Genomic DNA, 20,031 nt, shown 5'->3' with positions numbered 1-20,031 from the left:
TAGAAAGATAGGTCAAGTCATGGTCCCAAAAGGAAAGTGTTCACTCTCTAAAATGGCTAGATTTAAAAGTTCTGATTTCTCAACTGTTGTTTTGTAAAACCATCCACGTACTGGATAATTCCCAAGAGTTTCTAAAAAATCAATGAACTGAGATAGCTCAATTTCCCGACACGTAATCTGTAAGGGCCTTTTATTATGTGTTTTCTTTAAGGTTGTTTTACTAAGGATGACATCAGACGACAGCATTGACCCTTCTATTTAAGGTGCTGATGGATTTAGGACTGAACCTTTATATTTCTTGTGGTGTCTGACAACAGAAGCCCATCATATAGAATTTTGTTTTTAATGAAGGAAAAAAAGAAGGTATCATTTAATTTTGATTTTGGGAAAAATTTCTCTTGATTTTGGTGAAGGTTTCCTGCTGACATTCCTAGAGTTAACTGAATTTTCAGTAATTTGCTACTAGTACTGACTATACTTGCTGAAGCTGCTGCTAATGAATATTTTATAAAGCAGGAGGAAGATATTAGGTCTCAGTATGGATGCCTGCCAAGTCTAAATTTCTCACCTTGATGTTGTAACTCAGCTCCAGTCCCACTTTTTCAGCTGCCTGAGGCAATCTCCAACTGAATGTCCCATTATTAACTTAAATTCAACAAGTGCAAAATCAAGCTTAGTATTTTAGTCTTCAAATTCTTCCTGCTGACTTTATTTTTGCTAGGAGGACCATTGATCTGGTTACTCGGACTCAGACTTTCAACTGCAATCATAGGAGCTGCAATCATAGGGCTTCCTTTTAGGCATGGTGCTGTGAAGAGCTTAGCTAACATATGGATTTAATTCTCACTAAAACCCTGTGAGGTAGGTACCAGAACTATCATTACTGTACTTTAAGATGGGGAAGCTGCAGCATAGTGGGGTTGTTGATTTATTTAAGATCACTTAACTAGTGACTGGGATGGAAGGACTCAGACCTGAGGCTGCAAACATCAGAGCTTGAAACTTTCAACCACCTTTTCACTTTGCCTTAATTACCTCTGACTCCTTCCTCTTTGCCTGATTATGTAGACTTTGTCCCTAAAATGTTCATACAACTGTCTTCTCCTTTCCATTTCAATGGCACCGCTGAGTTCAGCCCCTCATTACCTGTCACTTCTCCTAAGTGGTCTTCCTGCTCTTTACTGATGCATTCATCTTCTTAAAGAGTCAGTTCATGTATACAATCAGCCTAATGAAAAGCCTTTGATGGCTACCCATGGTCTGAGTGTCATTTTCATACTCAGACATTCAGGTTACCAATCTTCGTTCCGGCCACTTATCTTCATTCATGAACACTGTGTTTTATCCAGTCTAGACTTCTTCCTGTATTCTGAACTTCTGTGTCTGTTGAAATTCTACTTGTCACCTTCATAGTATAGATAAGTGCTTCGTCCTTCATGAAGCCTTCCCTGATTCCCTTAATTATATAAAGATATTCTGGACTTTTCTTATGAAAACATATTCTAGCCTGTACCACGGTCACTTGTATATTTATCACCCCTATAGGATCCTAGGTCTTCTAGGGTTGAACTCTGTGTCCTATTACCTTTTTGGTTGGTAATTATGTAGCATAGTACTATCAATGCTTGCGATTCTTTCTTGAAAAGTTAAGATGTATTACATTTTATTCTTAGGTGTTGTCAGGATATGTGGTCCACATACTCAAGATGTTTTCGATCTAGTAAGGGAAACAAAGCTGTTATTTAAAACTCAGCTAGAGAAGAATCAGGGGCTCAGCCATGAGAGTGATGAAAGAAGAGAGAGGATGGGAGGGGAGAAATGAATGGAGAAAGATTTAGAGAAAAGGTGACACCTGAGTTTAATGCTGAAAATTGAAGGAAGCTGCTCTAAGTGGAAGGAGGGTGTTCTGAGCTAGGCACAAGCATGAGTCAAGGCTGTGAGGTAGGGACAGCACTTTGGGAACATCTATTGAGAAGAAAAAACACCAGGAGAGTTCAGTGGGTTTCAAAGTAAAACAATTCCCTCAAAGTTAGTGTCATTTCTTTTTTTAAAAAATGTTTATTTTAAAATTGAGATATAATTGACAGAACATTGTATAATTTTAAGGTATACAGCATGTTAATTTGATACATTTATTGGTTGGAATAGGTGTTAGCTAATATATCTATCAAAATTTCCCATCACAAAGCTTTTTTTAAATAATCGGCATTCCTCCAAGTTAGTTACAATTAGTAGTTTTTACTATATATTTTTATGCTGTTATATAATTGCTAGAATTCATCATTGACTACCTGAATTACAGTACACAGCAATATGCTGGCAAACCGCTTCCTTTTTCTGATTTTTAACTGCCATCGTATTGTAAGGTTTTGAATCCTTATACAGCCTAAGACAGATGGTAAGAAACTATCTCATGGTTGAGATTTTATAACTCTAAAAAATAAGGACATTTTTATAATGGACTTTCTACATACTAAAAAAATTTCCTTCATACTGATTTATTCATGCAAAATTGCTATATGATTTCCCCTGCTATTGTTCTAAGAGGAGAGATGTTCATAAATGTATAGTGAATATATAAAACTCATTTATGTACTGTACTTATGATCTAATCCAGATTCAACACTGGCTATGAAGATCGACAAATCTTGGTTGTGATAAATTATTACACAGACATATTCCCACTAAGGCACTAACAAAAAAAACAATGAAAATTGACTAATTCATTTTGAAACGCTACCTTAAAAGCCAGAACAAAGAGAAGAAAAGGGATTTAAAAAGTATACTTAAAAAAAAAATACACGTCATCTTGAGGGAAAAATAAGACATCAGTACATGATTATAAAGCACTATTTTCCCATTTGTTAAATTCGTTTTGATATGAATTACACATCATTTTTTCCTTAGGACTATAGAGTTGCTAATTTTCTCCATATGTGTACACTTCATCTTTGACCTTTAACAAATGTCCTCTAGGCAGACCACTTACCATCCAAGAACAATGTCACAGCACCATTTTACATGCACACAAAGGGCTGAAGGCTCCATAAAAATAAATGATCCATGTTATAAGCTACATTAACCCACAGAATAATAAGCTATTGCAGCCCTGTAAATTTTAGTGCCATCCATTCAAAACCACACTGGGTCACTTTAGTATTAAATTCATAGGAACAAAATAGTAAATACACGTTTTATCTGTTAAGCTGCCAGCTATATATTTTGTGTAAAAGTCTGTTAGCCTAGGAAACCTATTGAAAGGTGTATCAGGCAGTGTATATTTAAAAGCAGTGTCTCTTTCCAATACACGATTTTATGTTAAAGATACACTTACTATTAAGCATCATGTATATTTAATATCACAACCTCTACTTCAGTGCCCTAAAAAGCCTATTTTTATTTTGTTGCTTCCATTATTGAAGAACTAATATTTGGTTCTCCCACAATTTTGTAAAGTGCAGGCAACCCACAAGAGCTTCTAGTTTTAGCTAGCAGTCCTGTGGGACTACGATAATTGTTATGAAATCATTAATTCTACATTAGCAGTTTCAACTGTCAGGTACATATAACAATAATTGCAGTTAATGAATGCTGCTTAACTTATTAAATACAAAATGAAAACCAGTATTCTTTTATACACAGCACTGAGACAGAGTACCATTGATCATTTGTGTATACCACATTGAATATGCTACCATCATTTATTGGGCAGGGTATATAGCCATATTTTTTAAGACTTCTCTTCATTAAAAAAATAATGCAGGGAATTCTAACTCTCTAATTAAAGTGTAATTAAAATAATTAGTACCCAAGGCAATATTTAATAAGAATCTATGTCTATGAAAAAACAATCCAGCAGAACCAAGACTTAGTTCCTTCTTTGGATAAAAAAGATTCTTTCTTGTGCCACCTTCTCTCCCCCAAAGAGTAAGTATACTCTTTCATACTTACAAGAGTATGAAAAAGTCCCCAAACTTCCAATTGTTTGAAATATTAGTGTTGTGTCTTTCTCAAACGTCTGGGCAATGAAACTTGTGTACAAAGATACAGCCTATTTCTTGATTTAAAAAGTATGAACTAGATTTCTTGTTTTCAGTCACTCAAAGTAAACTGTGTAGACATTTGCAAGAGCAAACAGAGAAGAATTTCTGAAAATGTAAGATGCAAAGGTATCATTTTTAGGATCCCAGAGGCATCTGCTTCCAATCAGTATGCTCTGGCCAGTCAGTTGTCCAATGTGAACCATCACAATTAGCTTATATCGTGGAATCATCAAGTCCTTGATCTGGGCTTTAATAATCTAGAAATTAAAAGCAAAGAAAACATCCTCACTTAGTCACATTGAAATGTAAGAGTCTTAATTTTCCTCATAAATATAGTGGATTTAACTGAAGACAACAGCATGATACATTTTGGATCCTTTTTTTTTTTTTTTTCGTGGTACGCGGGCCTCTCACTGTTGTGGCCTCTCCCCTTGCGGAGCACAGGCTCCAGACGCGCAGGCTCAGCGGCCATGGCTCACGGGCCCAGCCGCTCCACGGCATGTGGGATCTTCCCAGACCGGGGCACGAACCCGTGTCCCCTACATCGGCAGGCGGACACTCAACCACTGCGCCACCAGGGAAGCCCTTGGATCCTTTTAACTGTTGTAGAATGGTAGCTATAATTTCCTTCAAGCACTGGCCTCACAAGACAGGACATTTAGGGACAAAATGATAGCCCAAGCAAGAAATCTACGTTTTCTAAGGCACATGGAAAAATGATAATCCAGAGAATAGAGTTTAATGGATTTATTACACTCTTTGAAAATCTATGTTGAGATGGCTTCCCTTCAAAGAATGTTGGCATTTGAGTTATACCCTCTTGTTCATGTCTAATTAAGGGACCATACAGCTGGAGTCTCCTGTAATATGACTAATCGTGAATGCTTATTAGAGAGTTTGTAATGAAAAAGAAAGTAGAGAAAACCTGATGGAGTGCCAGCATTTTACTTGATAAAAATAGAAAGGTATTTAAAGGCCACAATGTTTGCATTTGATGGCATACAAAGAAGGTGACTTGGGGAAGAAAAAATGATTATTAAAGTGTATTTTCTACAATAAAAATTTTTTAATAAATGGGGCAGTTTTATATATTTCTTAAACAGAATACATGCAAGGGATGCACATAATAATTGTATTAGACAAAGGCTTTTTACACACACACAGACACACATAGAATATGACCTAATAAATACTTTTATAAAATAAAAATAAGCAGTTTTACTGCTACTGCAAATTAATTGCCTTCATCAAAAAGTAGGGGGTTGTGCTTTCAACAAATATTCTCATCATAGTTAACACTTTGGGAAATCATACGCATACCTCAGAAATCGTTTTAGTCATCTGTCTACAGAGCTCTGGTTCATATTTTTCTTCTTGTAGGTAGTTAGTTAACACATCTTTCAGAATATGATTGACAATGACAACAGGAAAATGTTTGGTAGGACCTGAAAATACAGATGGAATTTCTTTCAAAGAAGTAATTTCAAATCATATCCATCCACCCCATAGCTTTATTGAAAGAGGGGTCTGAGAAGGGAACTAGATCCCAGAAGAGCCATGTGGAGAGGGCTCCCTTAAGAGTAGCTTATGTCCTTCTGTTGATAGATGCAAACAGCCCAAGATGAGCCCAAAGGCAAGGGTTCACACTCTCTCTTCCTGCTGAAGTTTCCCTACGGCTGAACTTAACCAGAAGGTGACAGCCCGTGCCTAGAGTTGAGTTAGGTCAGCCTCCTGGGGCTCAGTTAATAGTATTTTTATTTTGATGATTACACATGAATTGTTCAATTAAATTTAAATCAGCCTGGGGAATGAATGTGGACAAGTAAAACAGAGACATCTGCTACGAGTATGAAAATTAACCCCGGTATTGAGTCAGCAGGAATCTCTGTTCTACAGGAGAACGACAAGCAGTTATAAACCTATGAAGGGTTGGTCCTGGTTGCTCTTGCTTCATAGGGTCAGAGCTAGGGCACCAGCCCCAGTAGGCAAGCCCCCAGACACCTACTGTGTCACCATCCTGTGGATGTTTTAGAAGATTTCCACTTGCATACGCTAGTGAACTGAGGCTAAATTTGAGAGTGGTTCCTCCCTTCCTACTTAAGAAATTAAAAAATGATACTAACAGCTTGGACTAAATTAAATAGACTATGTCCTTTAGATTGGTACCTCTCTTTTTCACTCCCTCCTACCAAGCTCTCGTATGGCATTTACCTTAACTTGACCTGTATCATTCACACGGAACTTAATTCGGCCAGGTATTATAGCGACCGTAGGCATTGTTCCCTTCAGAAAATAGTAAATTCCTTCAGTGCATATGTTTGTCCACCTACGCTTAGTACTCCTCCCTGTGATTTGGGAACAGCATCTCCCAAATGGAAGGAACTGGTCCTCTTCCCACTCTAACCATGTGGTTCTTTAGGTTCTACCATCATTTTCTTTGAGCCCAAGTCCAGATCATGGTTGATTGGCCCTTGATGGACTTGCCCCAAGCCAGGTCAATTAGAGTCCTTTCTTGGAATTTTTATTTTAAATTGGAGCTAGGAAAAGAAAAAAAAGTCAGTCCCTTTTTGGTGTTAAAAGTTATGACACGTGACTCTCAGGAACTGCTGGAGGCTGTTTCTCATAGTGGGAAGGCAGCCACGCCACGGTGAGAGAGGGAGCCTCACACAGTTTAGGGCTGGAAAGATGGAATCCTGGGGGCACCTGAGTCTCAGTTTCTAGTAGCTCCCACTGTCCAGCTGCACCAATGCCCTTTCTGCACTTTGCTCAGGTTTGTCTTTTTAATCTCATTAACAAGATTCTATTCTGAAAAGAATTTTAAATATGGTAGTAAACTTTTCTTTTCTCACTTCTTTGTGACCTTGGCCCTATACAGCCAGAATTATCTATTGCCTTACTCAGGCTGGGATGCTGAGAGGCAAAGAGAGAGAGTCAATATTCAGCAGTTGACTTCCAAAATAAGCTCCTGAAGCTTTCAGAATCAACTAATGTGAATGCTTTTTTTCATTTCTTTTTCTTTAGAGCAAATGTTTTTCTTTAGGAGGAAAAAATGTCTTTAGAAGTCAAAAAGCAAAGATCTGAAGAAGTATCAGGATGGAAAAAAAAAAAAGAAAGAGAAACTTGTCCATAAAAATAGATTTAAGAGAGAATAGATAAAAATTTGGTTATTTAATATATCTGTGTCTTAGCTTCCCAAAAAGGAATAGTGATAAGAATGATCACATATTGTTTTTTGTTGGGATTAAATGAGACGAAGTATTTAAAATGCTCAGAACAGTGCCTGCCACACAAAAAAGCCACTCATTAGAGCTTTGTTATTAAGAGTGTTGTAGCTGTTATTGTTGCTACCTTATTCTGAGCAGAGAGACAGGGATTGCTCTTGCTGAGAAGGCAGCAAGATGGGCAACAGTGTAAAGGAGGGATGTAGTGAGGCCTCCACAGGCGGGAAGGACCCTGTAGGGTGGAGCAAAGTCAGCACTGAGAGACTGGCAGACTCTGTCCAACAAAGCCTCTGGTGACAGGGCCTGCTCATCTCACGAGAGTTGAGTTCAAACGATGTCTCTCTCTCTGTCTTTAGATTCTATTTTTCAATAATTGGCTTCAGGTGGACTGTCTCGATGTGCCAGCAGAGATGGCCCCCTATAGCCCTTGTGTGACGTGGTGCTCACAGTGTTTTTAAAAAATCAGGTACCTCTATAGTCATTGCTCCAGAAAAAGTCCTGTGGAGAACTCATTCCATACTTAATAGGAAATTATGTTGGATGTCATAGAAGGCTTTTCTTCTTAGTGATCTAAGGTGAAGACCTAGAGTCAGTCAGTTTGAGAAGCAATAACATATTGAATGGGGAAGCAATTTAAATACAATAGTTCATTTAGTTCTCACAGTATCCCTAGATGTGTGGACTATTATCCCTACTTGCAGATGAAGAAACTTGAGATTCAAGGATGCTGAATCCCTTGCTCAAACATCATTTATTTAGGAATAGGCAAAATGAGTGTTCAGATTCATATACATTGGACCCTACAGCTCGTATTTTCTTCTGTACTCATGTTTCAGTAATTAATTAATGGGAAGAGGTAAGTGGCTTTTATTATAAGAAATATGTTTTCATTCTTCCATTCCCCCTTTTTAAAAATTATGATTTATCTCATTCTTGGTGGCTGTAATTACTTAGATAAAGGGAGGACAAACATGCTAAACATTTAAGATGTGTTTACATGATGCATGTGAAAAAGTAAACACAGTGATAGTGGTGATTGAGTTTTTCCTCACTCTTCTGGTCAGTATTCATTGTACAGATAGGAGAAAATCTTTGCCAAAGGCCCACAGACTACCTTCTTTCAGATGCAAAATAAACCCAGAAACAAGTGGAAGTGGAAATACATTTTTGATTATTAACAAAATAGCTAGTTAGATGCTTTAAAAATGGATTGTCATGTATAAAAGACTTTAATCACAAAAGAATAATTCACATGACTTTCTGAAAGAAAATATGGAAAATACTTTATACTAAGCTATTTCTAAAATTCCTTTTCTAACTTGCTTCAACACTCAGTACTTCTAAAACTGATTAGACAGTTTAGTTTATTTGGAGAAATGTTATTAAAATAGATTGTTTTGAAGAAGAAACACAGGGCTTCATATTTCAAATGCTTTATCTTGTGAAAATCAGATTCAAAGCCTTCTAGCATGCAGAGCCCAGAGTCATAGGCACCGAATGGCAAAGCTCTTTTAGTTACAGGAAGACCTGACCCAAACTTACTTTGCCTAACTGAAAAGTCTAAGAGTACACAGCTGGATGTAGGACGTGGTCTCAGGCTTCATGTGAGGGCAAGATGGCCAAAGCTGCCATAAGCCCTTATTCTTTCCAGTTTCAGGATATGAACTGCTTCTTCAACAGCCCAAACAACATTTTCTGAATTGAACCTCAAAGGCTTTGATGGCCTTGACCAAATCCCCAAATCAGTCACCGTTACATCTCTGAAGCCAGTGTCAGCTTCAGGAGGATGCTATGGACCAAAAGTGATAACGATGGCAGTGGTCGGGCTCCCCCAAAGGAAACTGGGTCAGGCTACCAGAAGGAGTATAAATGTATCTTGGTTGGCAGGAATATTAGTTGTCTACCATAGGCACTGTGAAAATACCAGTAGACAGGCTAATTATGGAGCCTTATACTCCATGTCGTCTTGGGGATTACTGTAGAAAACTGGCTAGAAGGCCTAATGGGATGTGCTGATGGTCTATAATTCTCCTGAGGTTAACTGACCACAGATGAAACCACTCTGGCCCATGGAGTCTTCCTTTGGTCACTGGTAAGTCTCTGCGGAATTTCTATACAGCAGTAATTATATATGGATTCAGATAATAGTGAGAAGGTACTCATTTAGAGAAAGTAAGTAGTTCTATGAAGAAATGTGAATGGGGAATGATAGTCACTGTGGACTCCACCTGGAGTATAGGGGCAGGTGCAAAGATTTTTGTTTTCAAAGACCCAAAACCTCTGCGGGAAAAGATAAACATCTCTGTCAACAGGGGACCAGGAATCATTTGCCTTTGTCTTAAGGCTTTTTTCTCCACCCATCAGCAACCTTGGTTGGTTTTGTTTGATAAAACTATAATGCATATCTCTTTCATTTAACTCAAGTAGATATAAAAAACTCCACAAGAAATACCCAGTGAACTCCTTAATTCAGTAATACAACTACACCTCAGTGCCGCCTAGTGACTTGCTTGGTATTTAGAAAATACTGATAAAGAAAAGTAGGCAATGGACACTGGTCCCACTTTGCAGAGGAAGAAATTAAAGCAATACCAAATCACCCAATTAATTAAGATCCCTTATATTGTGCTAGCATTGAAGACAATGCCAGGTTATCAGATATTATTTTAAGTAAATATCACCCATAAAATTAGAAGTCTTAAATAGGATGGAGTGATAAAATAACACACCCAGTTGGTAGGTGTTTTCCATCTGAACTGCGAGGTGAGAGGCATCTTCATGTTGGCTAGGTTCATCCATATAAGACACTGTACTCAGAGAGCTAAAAGCAAGGCGAAAACAAATTTCAACAGTTACTATAACAATAATAGCAAAACACCATGTTGCTCTTAGCAAAGATGTGACAGAAGTTTTATGTTTTCTCTAAAAATATTTCAAGCAAGTCCCCTGTAAATATCCTGGTAATACATTTAAAGTCTAAAACATTTTAGAGATGGAAATATTACCAGTGTAGAGAAGTCACTTGGAGCAGGTCTCAATATAGTGGTTGAAGCCCAGTGAAGTGCCTGGGGCATTTGATTATCACGAAAGTATTCATGTGTTGTTCCATCTGTGGGCTAATGGAGTATGTACAGTCAGCCCTTCGCATCCAGGGATTCACCCAGTCACGTATTTCAGTTGGTTAAATCCGCGGATGTGGAACCCATGGGTATGGAGGACCAACTGTACTGCGCCATTTTATATAAGGGACTTGAGCATCCACTGCTTTTGGTGTCCATGGGGGGCTCCCGGAACCAATGCTCAGCAGATACCGAGGGCCGACTGTACACGTTTCAAAAGCTATTGTCAATTGCATCTCTACTGCAGGTGCAAAAGTCTCTCCTCAAAGTGGACAGAACTCACAAAAGGGACTGGGGATTACGCGAGGAAGCTTAAAATTTTGGGCAACAAGCTCTTTACATACATGGGGGATTATAAGGAGTTTACTATTAAATGTACCTCACAAAATCCCTTTAGTAGAAAAAAGAAAAATGAGAAACTCATCTACATGATGAGAGAAACCGCAATTCACCCAAACTGTAGTAATCAATAAGCATCAATCACCCTTTTCAACATTAAGAAAGGGTTTTGGCTTGGTTACCAAGGCAATATAAGCTTATCCAGGTGCTGAACAGGAGACTCAAATGAAGAGTAACCCCTAAAGTCCCTCCAGCACTACTTAATCAGAGAAAATTCAGCTGTCACTAATGGCAGTCTCAGATCTCTACCCCAGTTCTCTCCACCTGTGAAACGGAGGTTAAGACAGATATCATTTCAAAGAACAGATGATATAACAGTGTGTGTGTGCGTGTGTGCGTGTGTGTGTGTGTTTTCAGAGTGATTACTTTTATAAGCAGGCTAAGTTTTTGCTTTAATTAAATGAGAATGAGATATTTGTTCTTAATCTTTGGGGACTTTTTTTCTCTCTGCAAGGAGTTTTAAATACTTAGTTCTGAGCTGTTGGGAGTTAGTGAGCTTCCTGCAAATTGCTATTTTAAGAAAATCACGGATATTATATTTTAAAAATCATTTAATACAATTTAAACAATAAATTAAGGTTTACCCACCCAGCCCAAGAAAGTGATGTAAGACATGACGGCTGCTTTTCCACAATGGATTTCCGGATTAGTGAGTTAGTCTCCATTCTTATAACACCTGCTTTCCTCAATTTTCTGCTGCCCTTTGAAGTAGCAACCAACCTATTTAGCCACGTTGGCTGCAGGTGTTGTGAGCAGCGCCAAAGATGGTAGCTTCTGCTTAGAAAAACCAATGTTGCATAAGCCCCTTGATTTTAAGATAAGCCAGGCTGCCCCAATATTGTATATGCTACTTTTTTTCTGCAAAATATTTTCCATCAATTGTCTCATTTTATCTTTAAAATACCCCCTTTAAGGAAGTAAAAGAGTCATTATTCTGCCCATTTCAGCGATAAAGGGAACTGACAAAGTGCTTAACTGCATACACATACGAAAGGCAGACTTAGATTTCAAATACTCTATTTACCTCTGTAACAAAGTTTCATATATGATCATATCTGATAGAATGGAAATAGGGGCAATGACTACCTGAAATAATTAATTGCTGCAATTAAAAGTTACTTGCACAAACATAAGAAGATGTTAATAAAACCCTATTTCTTTTCTTCTAAATGCCATATTAAAAACTCATAGAAGGAGAAGTAGAGTTTGTATAAAACTCAAATTAGCAGAGTTAGAAGTCTAACACAAAAAAGCAAGTAATGATTTTTTGCTTTGGATACTATTGCTTTGTTATTGCCATGTTACTAAAAAAAATGATATCCAGTGCAGTTTGTAATATTATCAGTATGATATTGGTAACTGTCATAAGGGCAGCTTCAAAACCCTATTGGATGAAGATTGCTGTGCAAATAGAAAGTTTTTTAGACTGACTTTTTTTTTTTAAATACTGAAGGTGATTTCGTACAGTGCCTTTTTATTTCTACAGCAATCTGTAAACCGTGTATGCTCATTGTAAAAATTTCGAAGTGTACAGGAAAGTATAAAGAACAAAGTAAAGTTACACAAAAAAGTACTAACCTCAGTGATTATCTAACCACTCTTAATGTTAAAAAAACTTTTCAGACATGATTTTACATATGGGATCTATTATAGACGCTGTTTTTTTTTCACTCAGAAATATATAGCAGATAACTATGTCAATAAATAGTAATCTGCATCCATGTTTTAAATATCAAGACAGTATTTAATTTATGAACATACTGCATTTTAGTTAAATAGGCCATTTAGGTTGTTTTCAATATTCCATCATTATAAAGAAAACTATAATGACCATTGTGGCAGGGACTCATTTGCTTTACAGTGTTGTTCTCTTCTTCCTTGGTAGCAGTACCAGAAGTTTGTGGGAATATTTCTCTCCAACTTGAAGACAAATGCTTGGACTCTTTAGTGCTACTGGGGCCATGTGGCTTATGAGCCAATAACATGTAAGTGGAAGTTATGGGTGAAAATTCTGAGAGAATTAATTCAACCAACTAAGTCAACCAGCAGGGGCCTGCTCATGACTGGACCGTGGGTATGATGGCAAGAGCTCAGCAGCTATCTTGGATCTTGAGATGACGTTATGGATTGTAGATCAGAAGCTAGAAGACTAGTCCTTCTAGACTTCTTTTATGTAAGAGAAAATATATTTCTATTTTGTTTAAGCCACTGGTTTTATTTTTTATAAAAAGATTTTTATAAGAAGCATTAGATATAACTGATACAAATTTTAACTGATACAGAGTTTGGAAGTGGGATGCTGCAAGTAATAGAGCACAAAACTTGGAGTTAATTTTGTGGAAGAGACGGGGCTTTGGGGAGTGAGATTTCAGATATTTCAGATATATTAACCTGGCTTCCCTTATCATGCAGAAGGAAAATATTTGGTTAGTCTATTGATTTCTGTGCTTTGGAAATCTGACCATGTATCAACCAAGACTATAATTTCATGTAAGTTATAGAAAAATTTTACTTTTTTAAAAACCCTATTTATGGTATTTTTTGAAACTGATATCTGATAGTTCCTATATTAGAATGAGATGCCTCGGAAGAAGGGAGAGAGAAAAGAGAATAAGTTGAACAGAAAAAATACAATATATATTGCATGAAAAAAGACAAAAAGAAGACATAAAATATTATAAATGCTTGCAATTACCAATGTCAGTTCAGAATACGGACTTAGAAAAACATGTACATATTTTCTATTGATAAACAGCTTTATTCAAGCCCTTTGAAATTTTTAAAGATAAAAATGTGAGATGCTTCAAAGAACAAATTTATAATTTTAATTACCAATGCTGTATTCACAGCACAACAAATTTATTGGGTATATTTCACATTACACGTGGATGAGTTTCTGTTGCCTATGACCAGGCCTTCCCTAGTTTATAATAATAATCCTTCTTAGATACATGATCTCACTGCGAATGGAAGGCTGTAGTTGATTTTTTTAAATGTGAAAAATGTTCTTGCTGTCTATGTGTTTCATCAGCTTGTTGGCATTTATGGAAGAAAAGGATTTCAACTGGCAAAATGTGCCCAAAGGAGTTGTAAAGTTTTAGGCAGGAAGGTCGTTTAAAAGTAAAAGCAGGAAAACTGAAAGTCTGGTGTAAACTGCTGGTGAAAACAGTGAACAAATGAACTAATACTATTCTAGAGAGAAGAGTAACAATTTGTAACCAATAAAAATTTCCATTAATACTTGGAATCACATGTACCATTGCTCAGGACAGACTTGAAATTAGCCTGGTTGTGGAAATAGCTGCATGAAATTGGTACACAATAACAAAAGTAACTCTCTTACATTGTGTCCCATGCTAACCCAACAGCCTGTGTTATGATTATGCAGAAAAGAGCCAAAAAAATTAGCTAGGGAGTTGGAATATGTTTATTTTTCATGAAATTCAGTTTTCCTGAAAACATCTTACACATTTGCATGCTGACCATTCCTTGAATTACACAGAATAAGTACAAGGCATGTCTTATTGTCATGATGGTTGGAGATAGAAACAATAATGTCAATTAAATCTCACCAGCCATAATACCATCTAATTATTATTAAGAATTCATTTCCAGACATTTTCACTGCCATTATGCCTTAGATGTTTTAAGCTGCAGTAAGAGATAATGTTTGAATAGATAGCTAGCCTTGAAGCCATTCATTTAGCAGCTTAAGAAGGTCACACTATCACCTCTTTCTTCGATTTGTAACTGTGAAATGCCTGGAACTACCGTATTTTGAATGGAATCATTTAAGCATGACCCTCTCTTATTTTTAAAAATCTGTTATTAAAGTCACGTGCTGCCTCCCAGTGGGGTTATTTCAGAGAGCACAGAGAAAAAGAAGGCTTCAGGGTATAAATTTGTACATTTGTTCTTTTCTTTTTGCTTCATTCTTTCAACAGCTATTTATTGCCCACCATGTGGCAGGCAAAGTGGGAAGTACTGGGAATACAAAGGAAAATAAGACTTCCTGTGCTGGAGACACAAGATGTAGAAAACAAAATATGCATCAAAACTCACTTGGGGGCTTCCCTGGTGGCGCAGTGGTGGGAGTCTGCCTGCCGATGCGGGGACGCGGGTTCGTGCCCCGGTCCGGGAGGATCCCACGTGCCGCGGAGCGGCTGGGCCCGTGGGCTATGGCCTCTGGGCCTGCGCGTCCGGAGCCTGTGCTCCGCGGCGGGAGAGGCCACAGCAGTGAGAGGCCCGCGTACCGCAAAAAAACCCTCACTTGGGAACTTTCCACCTCAAAATGTCTATGGACATTTTTACGACTATTATGCTTAAGATCAAAAGCGTACCAACTCTTCCCCCATCAGTGGAAGGTACAAGCTGTCTGTTAAGGTAATTTAGTTGTGTGTAGCCATTTAGTTTTATAGCAGTATTGCCGGATTTTTACATAGTTTTAAGATATTTTATTCACATTATGGGTCCCATCTTACAAGTAAGAGAAAGGTTGTAATGGAAACAAAAGTCAAGATATGTTTTCAAAAATGAAAGAGGAGAGAAAATGACATGATATATGTTCTTTTGGGATACATTTTTAAGAGTAGGAATGATTCTGAAGGCCAAAGAATGAACCATGCAACCTGTGAAAAGTCTAGCTCTGAAGCGATTGAAGATAATCCAGGAAATGTGACTGACAAAGTAGAACAAATTTGAGCGGGTGAATAGAAAGTCAGAGTTAGTGTCTGAAGCCCACTGTTGGATCTCTTTATTCAAGAGAAGGTGAGGTTAAGGTCAAGAGCAGCTGATGAAACTTCTGTTGCAGCTCCTGGATGAATGCACAGTTCAAAGTCGCATTACCCTTGGCAATCATCAGAGAGGTGAGGTTGGGAGTGTGTGTGCCATGGTTACCTCCACAGTGCCATGGAGATCATCAAGGAGTGTCGTCTATCCCAACAGATGTTCAACGCAAATGATAATGTTCTTCTTCTTTTTTAATAGGTGCACAATGGAATGTTTCAGCAAGAAGGTAAAGTATACCTTGTTTTAAAAATTTGAACAAACATTTTTCTTTTTGCTGTAAATGCATCTTTTGTCTGCAAGATGAAAGCCCTTAGTCACCCTGGACTTACATACTCGGAACTGTGAACCTAACCTGTTTGTGTTCAGGAATTAGGATAATGCAATAATTATTCATTCTACTGTCAAAAAATATTTATTGAGTGACTGCTATGTGCCAGGTGCTATTCTAGGCCCCTGGGATATAAAAAACAAAAAAACCCTCAAAACAACAACAACAACAAAAAACAAAAAAACCCAGAAAACAAAAACAAACTAAAATCTCTGCCCTCATGGAACCTAGTGAAAAGAGACAGAAAAAAGACAATAAAATACTAAACAAGTAAGTTATATGCTATGTTAGAAGATGATAAATGCTACATGGAAAAGGAGAGCTTAGTTAAGGGAGCTTGAAAGTGGATGGGAGAGAGGCAGTTGTGTGTAATTTTAGACAGAATGATCAAGATAGATCTCCCTGAGCAAAGAGTTGGAGGAGGTGAGGAAATGAGCCATGTGGATGTCGGAGAGAAGGGTGTGTTGGGGGAGAGGAAGGCACATGCATAGGCTTCGAGCAGAAGGCTGCCTGGTAGTTTTGAAGAAGTGCATAGAGGCCAGAGTAGCTGGAGAAGAGGCAGCAAGCAGGAGGGTGGAAGGAGATGAGGTTACCAGGGTGTCAGGTAGCTGGACCATGTAGAGTTTTGTGGGCCATCTTAAAATCTTGGCTTTTACTCTGATAAAGTGGAAGCCTTTATAGAGTTTTGAGCAGAGGAATAGCATGATCCATGTTATATTTTACAATGATAACTCCAAATGTTGTGCTGAGAATAGGCTGTAGGGCAGCATGTGTAAACACAGGGATTCCAGTTTGAAAGCTTTTATAGTAATCCAGGGGAGAGATGGCAGTAACTGCTAGGAACAAAATTGTGTCTCTTCAAAATTCATAGATTGAAGCCTTAACACCCCATGTGAGTATATCGGAGATAAGGCCTTTAAGGAGATCATTAAAGTGAAATGAAGTCGTAAGGGTGAAGCCCTGAACTGATAGAACTGGGCTTACGTAAAAGAAAGAAACAGCAGCATTCTTTCCTCCATGCAAGGACACTGTGAAAAGATGGCCGTCTACAAGTCAGGAAGCGGGCCCTCACCAGCACCTAACCAAGCTGGCACCCTGATTTCAGACTTCCAGCCTCCAGGACTGTGAGAAAATAAATTCCTATTGTTAAAGCCACACAATCCGTGGTATTTTGTTATGGCAGCTCAAGCTAATACAGTGACCTGGACCAAGTCGGGGGGTAAGTGGTAAGTAGTTGGGTTCTTTTTTTAAAAAATTAATTAATTAATTAATTAATTAATTTTTAGTTGAGTTGGGTCTTTGTTGCTGTGCGCAGGCTTTCTCTAGTTGCAGCGAGTGGGGGTTACTCTTGGTGGCGGTGCGCGGGCTTCTCATTGAGGTGGCTACTCTTGTTGAGGAGCACAGGCTCTAGGCATGCAGGTTTCAGTAGTTGTGGCGTGCGGCCTCAGCAGTTGTGGCTTGCAGGCTTGGTAGTTGTGGCGCATGGGCTTAGTTGCTCCACGGCATGTGGGATTTTCCCAGACCAGGGCTCAAACCCATGTCCCCTGCATTGGTGGGCAGACTCCCAGTAGTTGGGTTCTGAATATATTTTCAAAATTGAGCCAACGGAATCTCCTCTTGAATGGGAAGGAAGGAAGTTAAAGATTTAAGTTGTGAGATGTTGAGTTTGCAATGTCTGCTAGGTACTGAAGTGAGGGGTCAATAGGCAGTTAGACCTATGAGTCTGGGGTTTGGGAGAGATGTGTGGGCCGGAGATATACATCTGGGGGCATAGCACCATGTCTCAGTCACTAGACTGGAGGAGATTCCCGAGGGGACAAGTGTAGGACAAGAGAAGAAGGGGAGAAAGGGACAAAGTGCTCCCTGAGGCACTCCTACATTAAGAAATTGGGGAGAAGAGGAGGGACCAGTGAAGAAGATTGAGAAGGACTGACCACTGCATCAGCAATGTGAAAGTCATTATGATCTTGACAAGGGCAATGCCACAAGTTCAGGGACAGTCTATTTTGTTCACCACTGCATCTTTGGCACATAGCACAATGCCAGTAACCCAGGCAACAAAAATGTGTTCAGTAAACAAAAGACATGATGCAGTGATGAAGTCATTGTTATTCTCATTTCATAGATAATATATTAAGACAAAGAATATTAAATAGCAGCTAGTTAACAGAAGATCAGGGATTCAAACTCAGGTCTAGTTTGATGCCAAAGTTCTATGTAACAATAATGATCAACACTTGCTCTGTTCTTTGATGTGCCAAGAACTATTCTAGTGCTTCCATGTATTATTTTAATAAATTCTCAACATGCCCGAACTGACAACTATTATTTTTATCCCATTTTGTAGAGGAAGAAACTGAGGCAAAGAAGGCTTACTAACTTATGCAAGACCAGCAGCTTGTAACTGCTCACACTGGAATTGACCCCAGCTAGCGGTGGCAGAGCAGGCCTCTGAGTCACCCGTTCGACTCCCCAACTAAGCTCATGCTATTCTATTCACTCCTTCAGAGATACAGTTGACAACGTGGGGGTTAGGGGTGTTGACCCTCTTTGCAGTGGAAAATCCAGTAGAAGTTATGGTTGGCCCTCAGTATCCATGGTTGCATTTCCTCAGTATCCTTGATTCCACATCCACAGCTCCAACCACGGATCGTGTAGTACTGCAGTATTTACTATTGAAAAAAAATCCACGTGTAAGTGGACCTGCACAGTTCACACTTGTGTTGTACAAGGGTCAGCTGCACTGCAATAGTTAGCCAGGGCTGCCATAATGAAGTACCAAGTCTGGGAGGCTTAAACAACAGAAGTTTGCTGTCTCACACTTCTGGAGGTTAGAAGTCTGAGAACCAGGTGTTGGCTGGATTGGTTCCTTCTGAGAGCCATGAGGGAAGGATCTGTTCCAGGCCTCTCTCCTTGGCTTGTGGATGGCCATCTCCTCCCTGTGTATCTTCACATCACCTCCCTCCAGGCCTGTTGGTGTCCAAGTTTCCTTTTCTTATAAGGACACCAGTCACATTGGTTTAGAATCCACCCTAATGAACTCACTTAAACTTAATTACCTCTTTAAATAAGAGGTAATTAAGTTTACATCTTATTCCAAATAAGGTCACATTCAGAGGTATTGGGGATTAGGACTTCAATGTATGAATCTGGCAGGGGTAGTGGGGTACAATTAGCTCGTAACGAATAAAAATACTTTCATGAGGTCTCTAAATTCTAGGGTCAGAGAACCACAGTTGATTTGCTCTGTCATCTGGGAACTGTGATATGCTGGCCAGTCACTTTACCACAGCAAGCCTCAGTGTCCTCAGTATATGGGGATAATAGGGCATGTATATCCCTATTTTTTCTAAATACTGTTAGATTTCTTTGCTGAATGCCTATATAAGCTATTATTCTCACTAGCTTTGCCAACATATGGTGTTATTCTCCCTTCTTATGTTTTGCCATTCAGTTGGGTGTAATATGGTATCTTGTCTTAATTTGCATTTTTCTCTTTCCAAGTGAATTTAAGCATCTCTTCACATTCTGCTTTGCCATTTGGGCTTTGCTTCTGTAAACTGCTATTCATCTCTTTTGATTATTAAAAATTGTTTTCCTGCTTTTTAAAAAAATTGTTAATATGCATGAGTTTACAAATATATATCTTCTACTGGCCTACAAACTGTGTCTATTGTATTCTTTGTTGAACAGACATACAATTTTACTGTAGTTGTATTTATCAAGGTTTTTTTTTTTAATGGTTTTAGTTTTTCATTTTGGGATCTTATTTAATAAATCTTTCCCTCCCACAGAACACAAAGATATTCTATACTTTCTTCTATTAGCTTTATAGCTTTCCACATTTCAGTCTTCCATCTGGAGTCTACCACGCAAATGGTGTAAGAATCCAGCTTCATTTTTTTTTCCTTCATATAGTAAGCCAGCTTTTTCCCAAAACAATCTATTAAAAACCCATCATTTCTCATGGAAGAAATCAAAGAGGAAATAAAATAATATCTAGAAACAAATGACAATGAAAACATGATGACTCAAAACTTATGGGATGCAGCAAAAGCAGTTCTAAGAGGGAAGTTTATAGCAATACAATCCTACCTCAAGAAACAAAAAACGTCTCAAATAAACAACCTAAA

General features: G+C 38.3%; 1 protein-coding gene across 1 annotated transcript in view; it reads right to left on the bottom strand.

Annotated features, from left to right (window-relative positions):
• Window positions 1-3,393: 3,393 nt before the first annotated feature.
• The window catches only part of DYNLT5 (dynein light chain Tctex-type family member 5), a 29,517-nt gene continuing 12,879 nt past the window's right edge, over window positions 3,394-20,031 (bottom strand). Inside the window, exons 3-5 of the mRNA XM_079930554.1 lie at window positions 9,994-10,085; window positions 5,364-5,488; window positions 3,394-4,300 (exon numbers count right to left, since the gene is read on the bottom strand). Of these exons, the coding sequence (XP_079786680.1) occupies window positions 4,097-4,300; window positions 5,364-5,488; window positions 9,994-10,085 (421 nt within the window). The 3' untranslated portion in view covers window positions 3,394-4,096. The remainder of the gene's footprint in view (window positions 4,301-5,363; window positions 5,489-9,993; window positions 10,086-20,031) is intronic.

Source organism: Stenella coeruleoalba, assembly GCF_951394435.1.
Source record: "Stenella coeruleoalba genome assembly, chromosome: 1".
In the NCBI taxonomy this organism is placed as follows: domain Eukaryota; kingdom Metazoa; phylum Chordata; class Mammalia; order Artiodactyla; family Delphinidae; genus Stenella; species Stenella coeruleoalba.
Note: the sequence above shows the minus strand (reverse complement) of the source record. Positions and strands in the feature narration are given on the sequence as shown.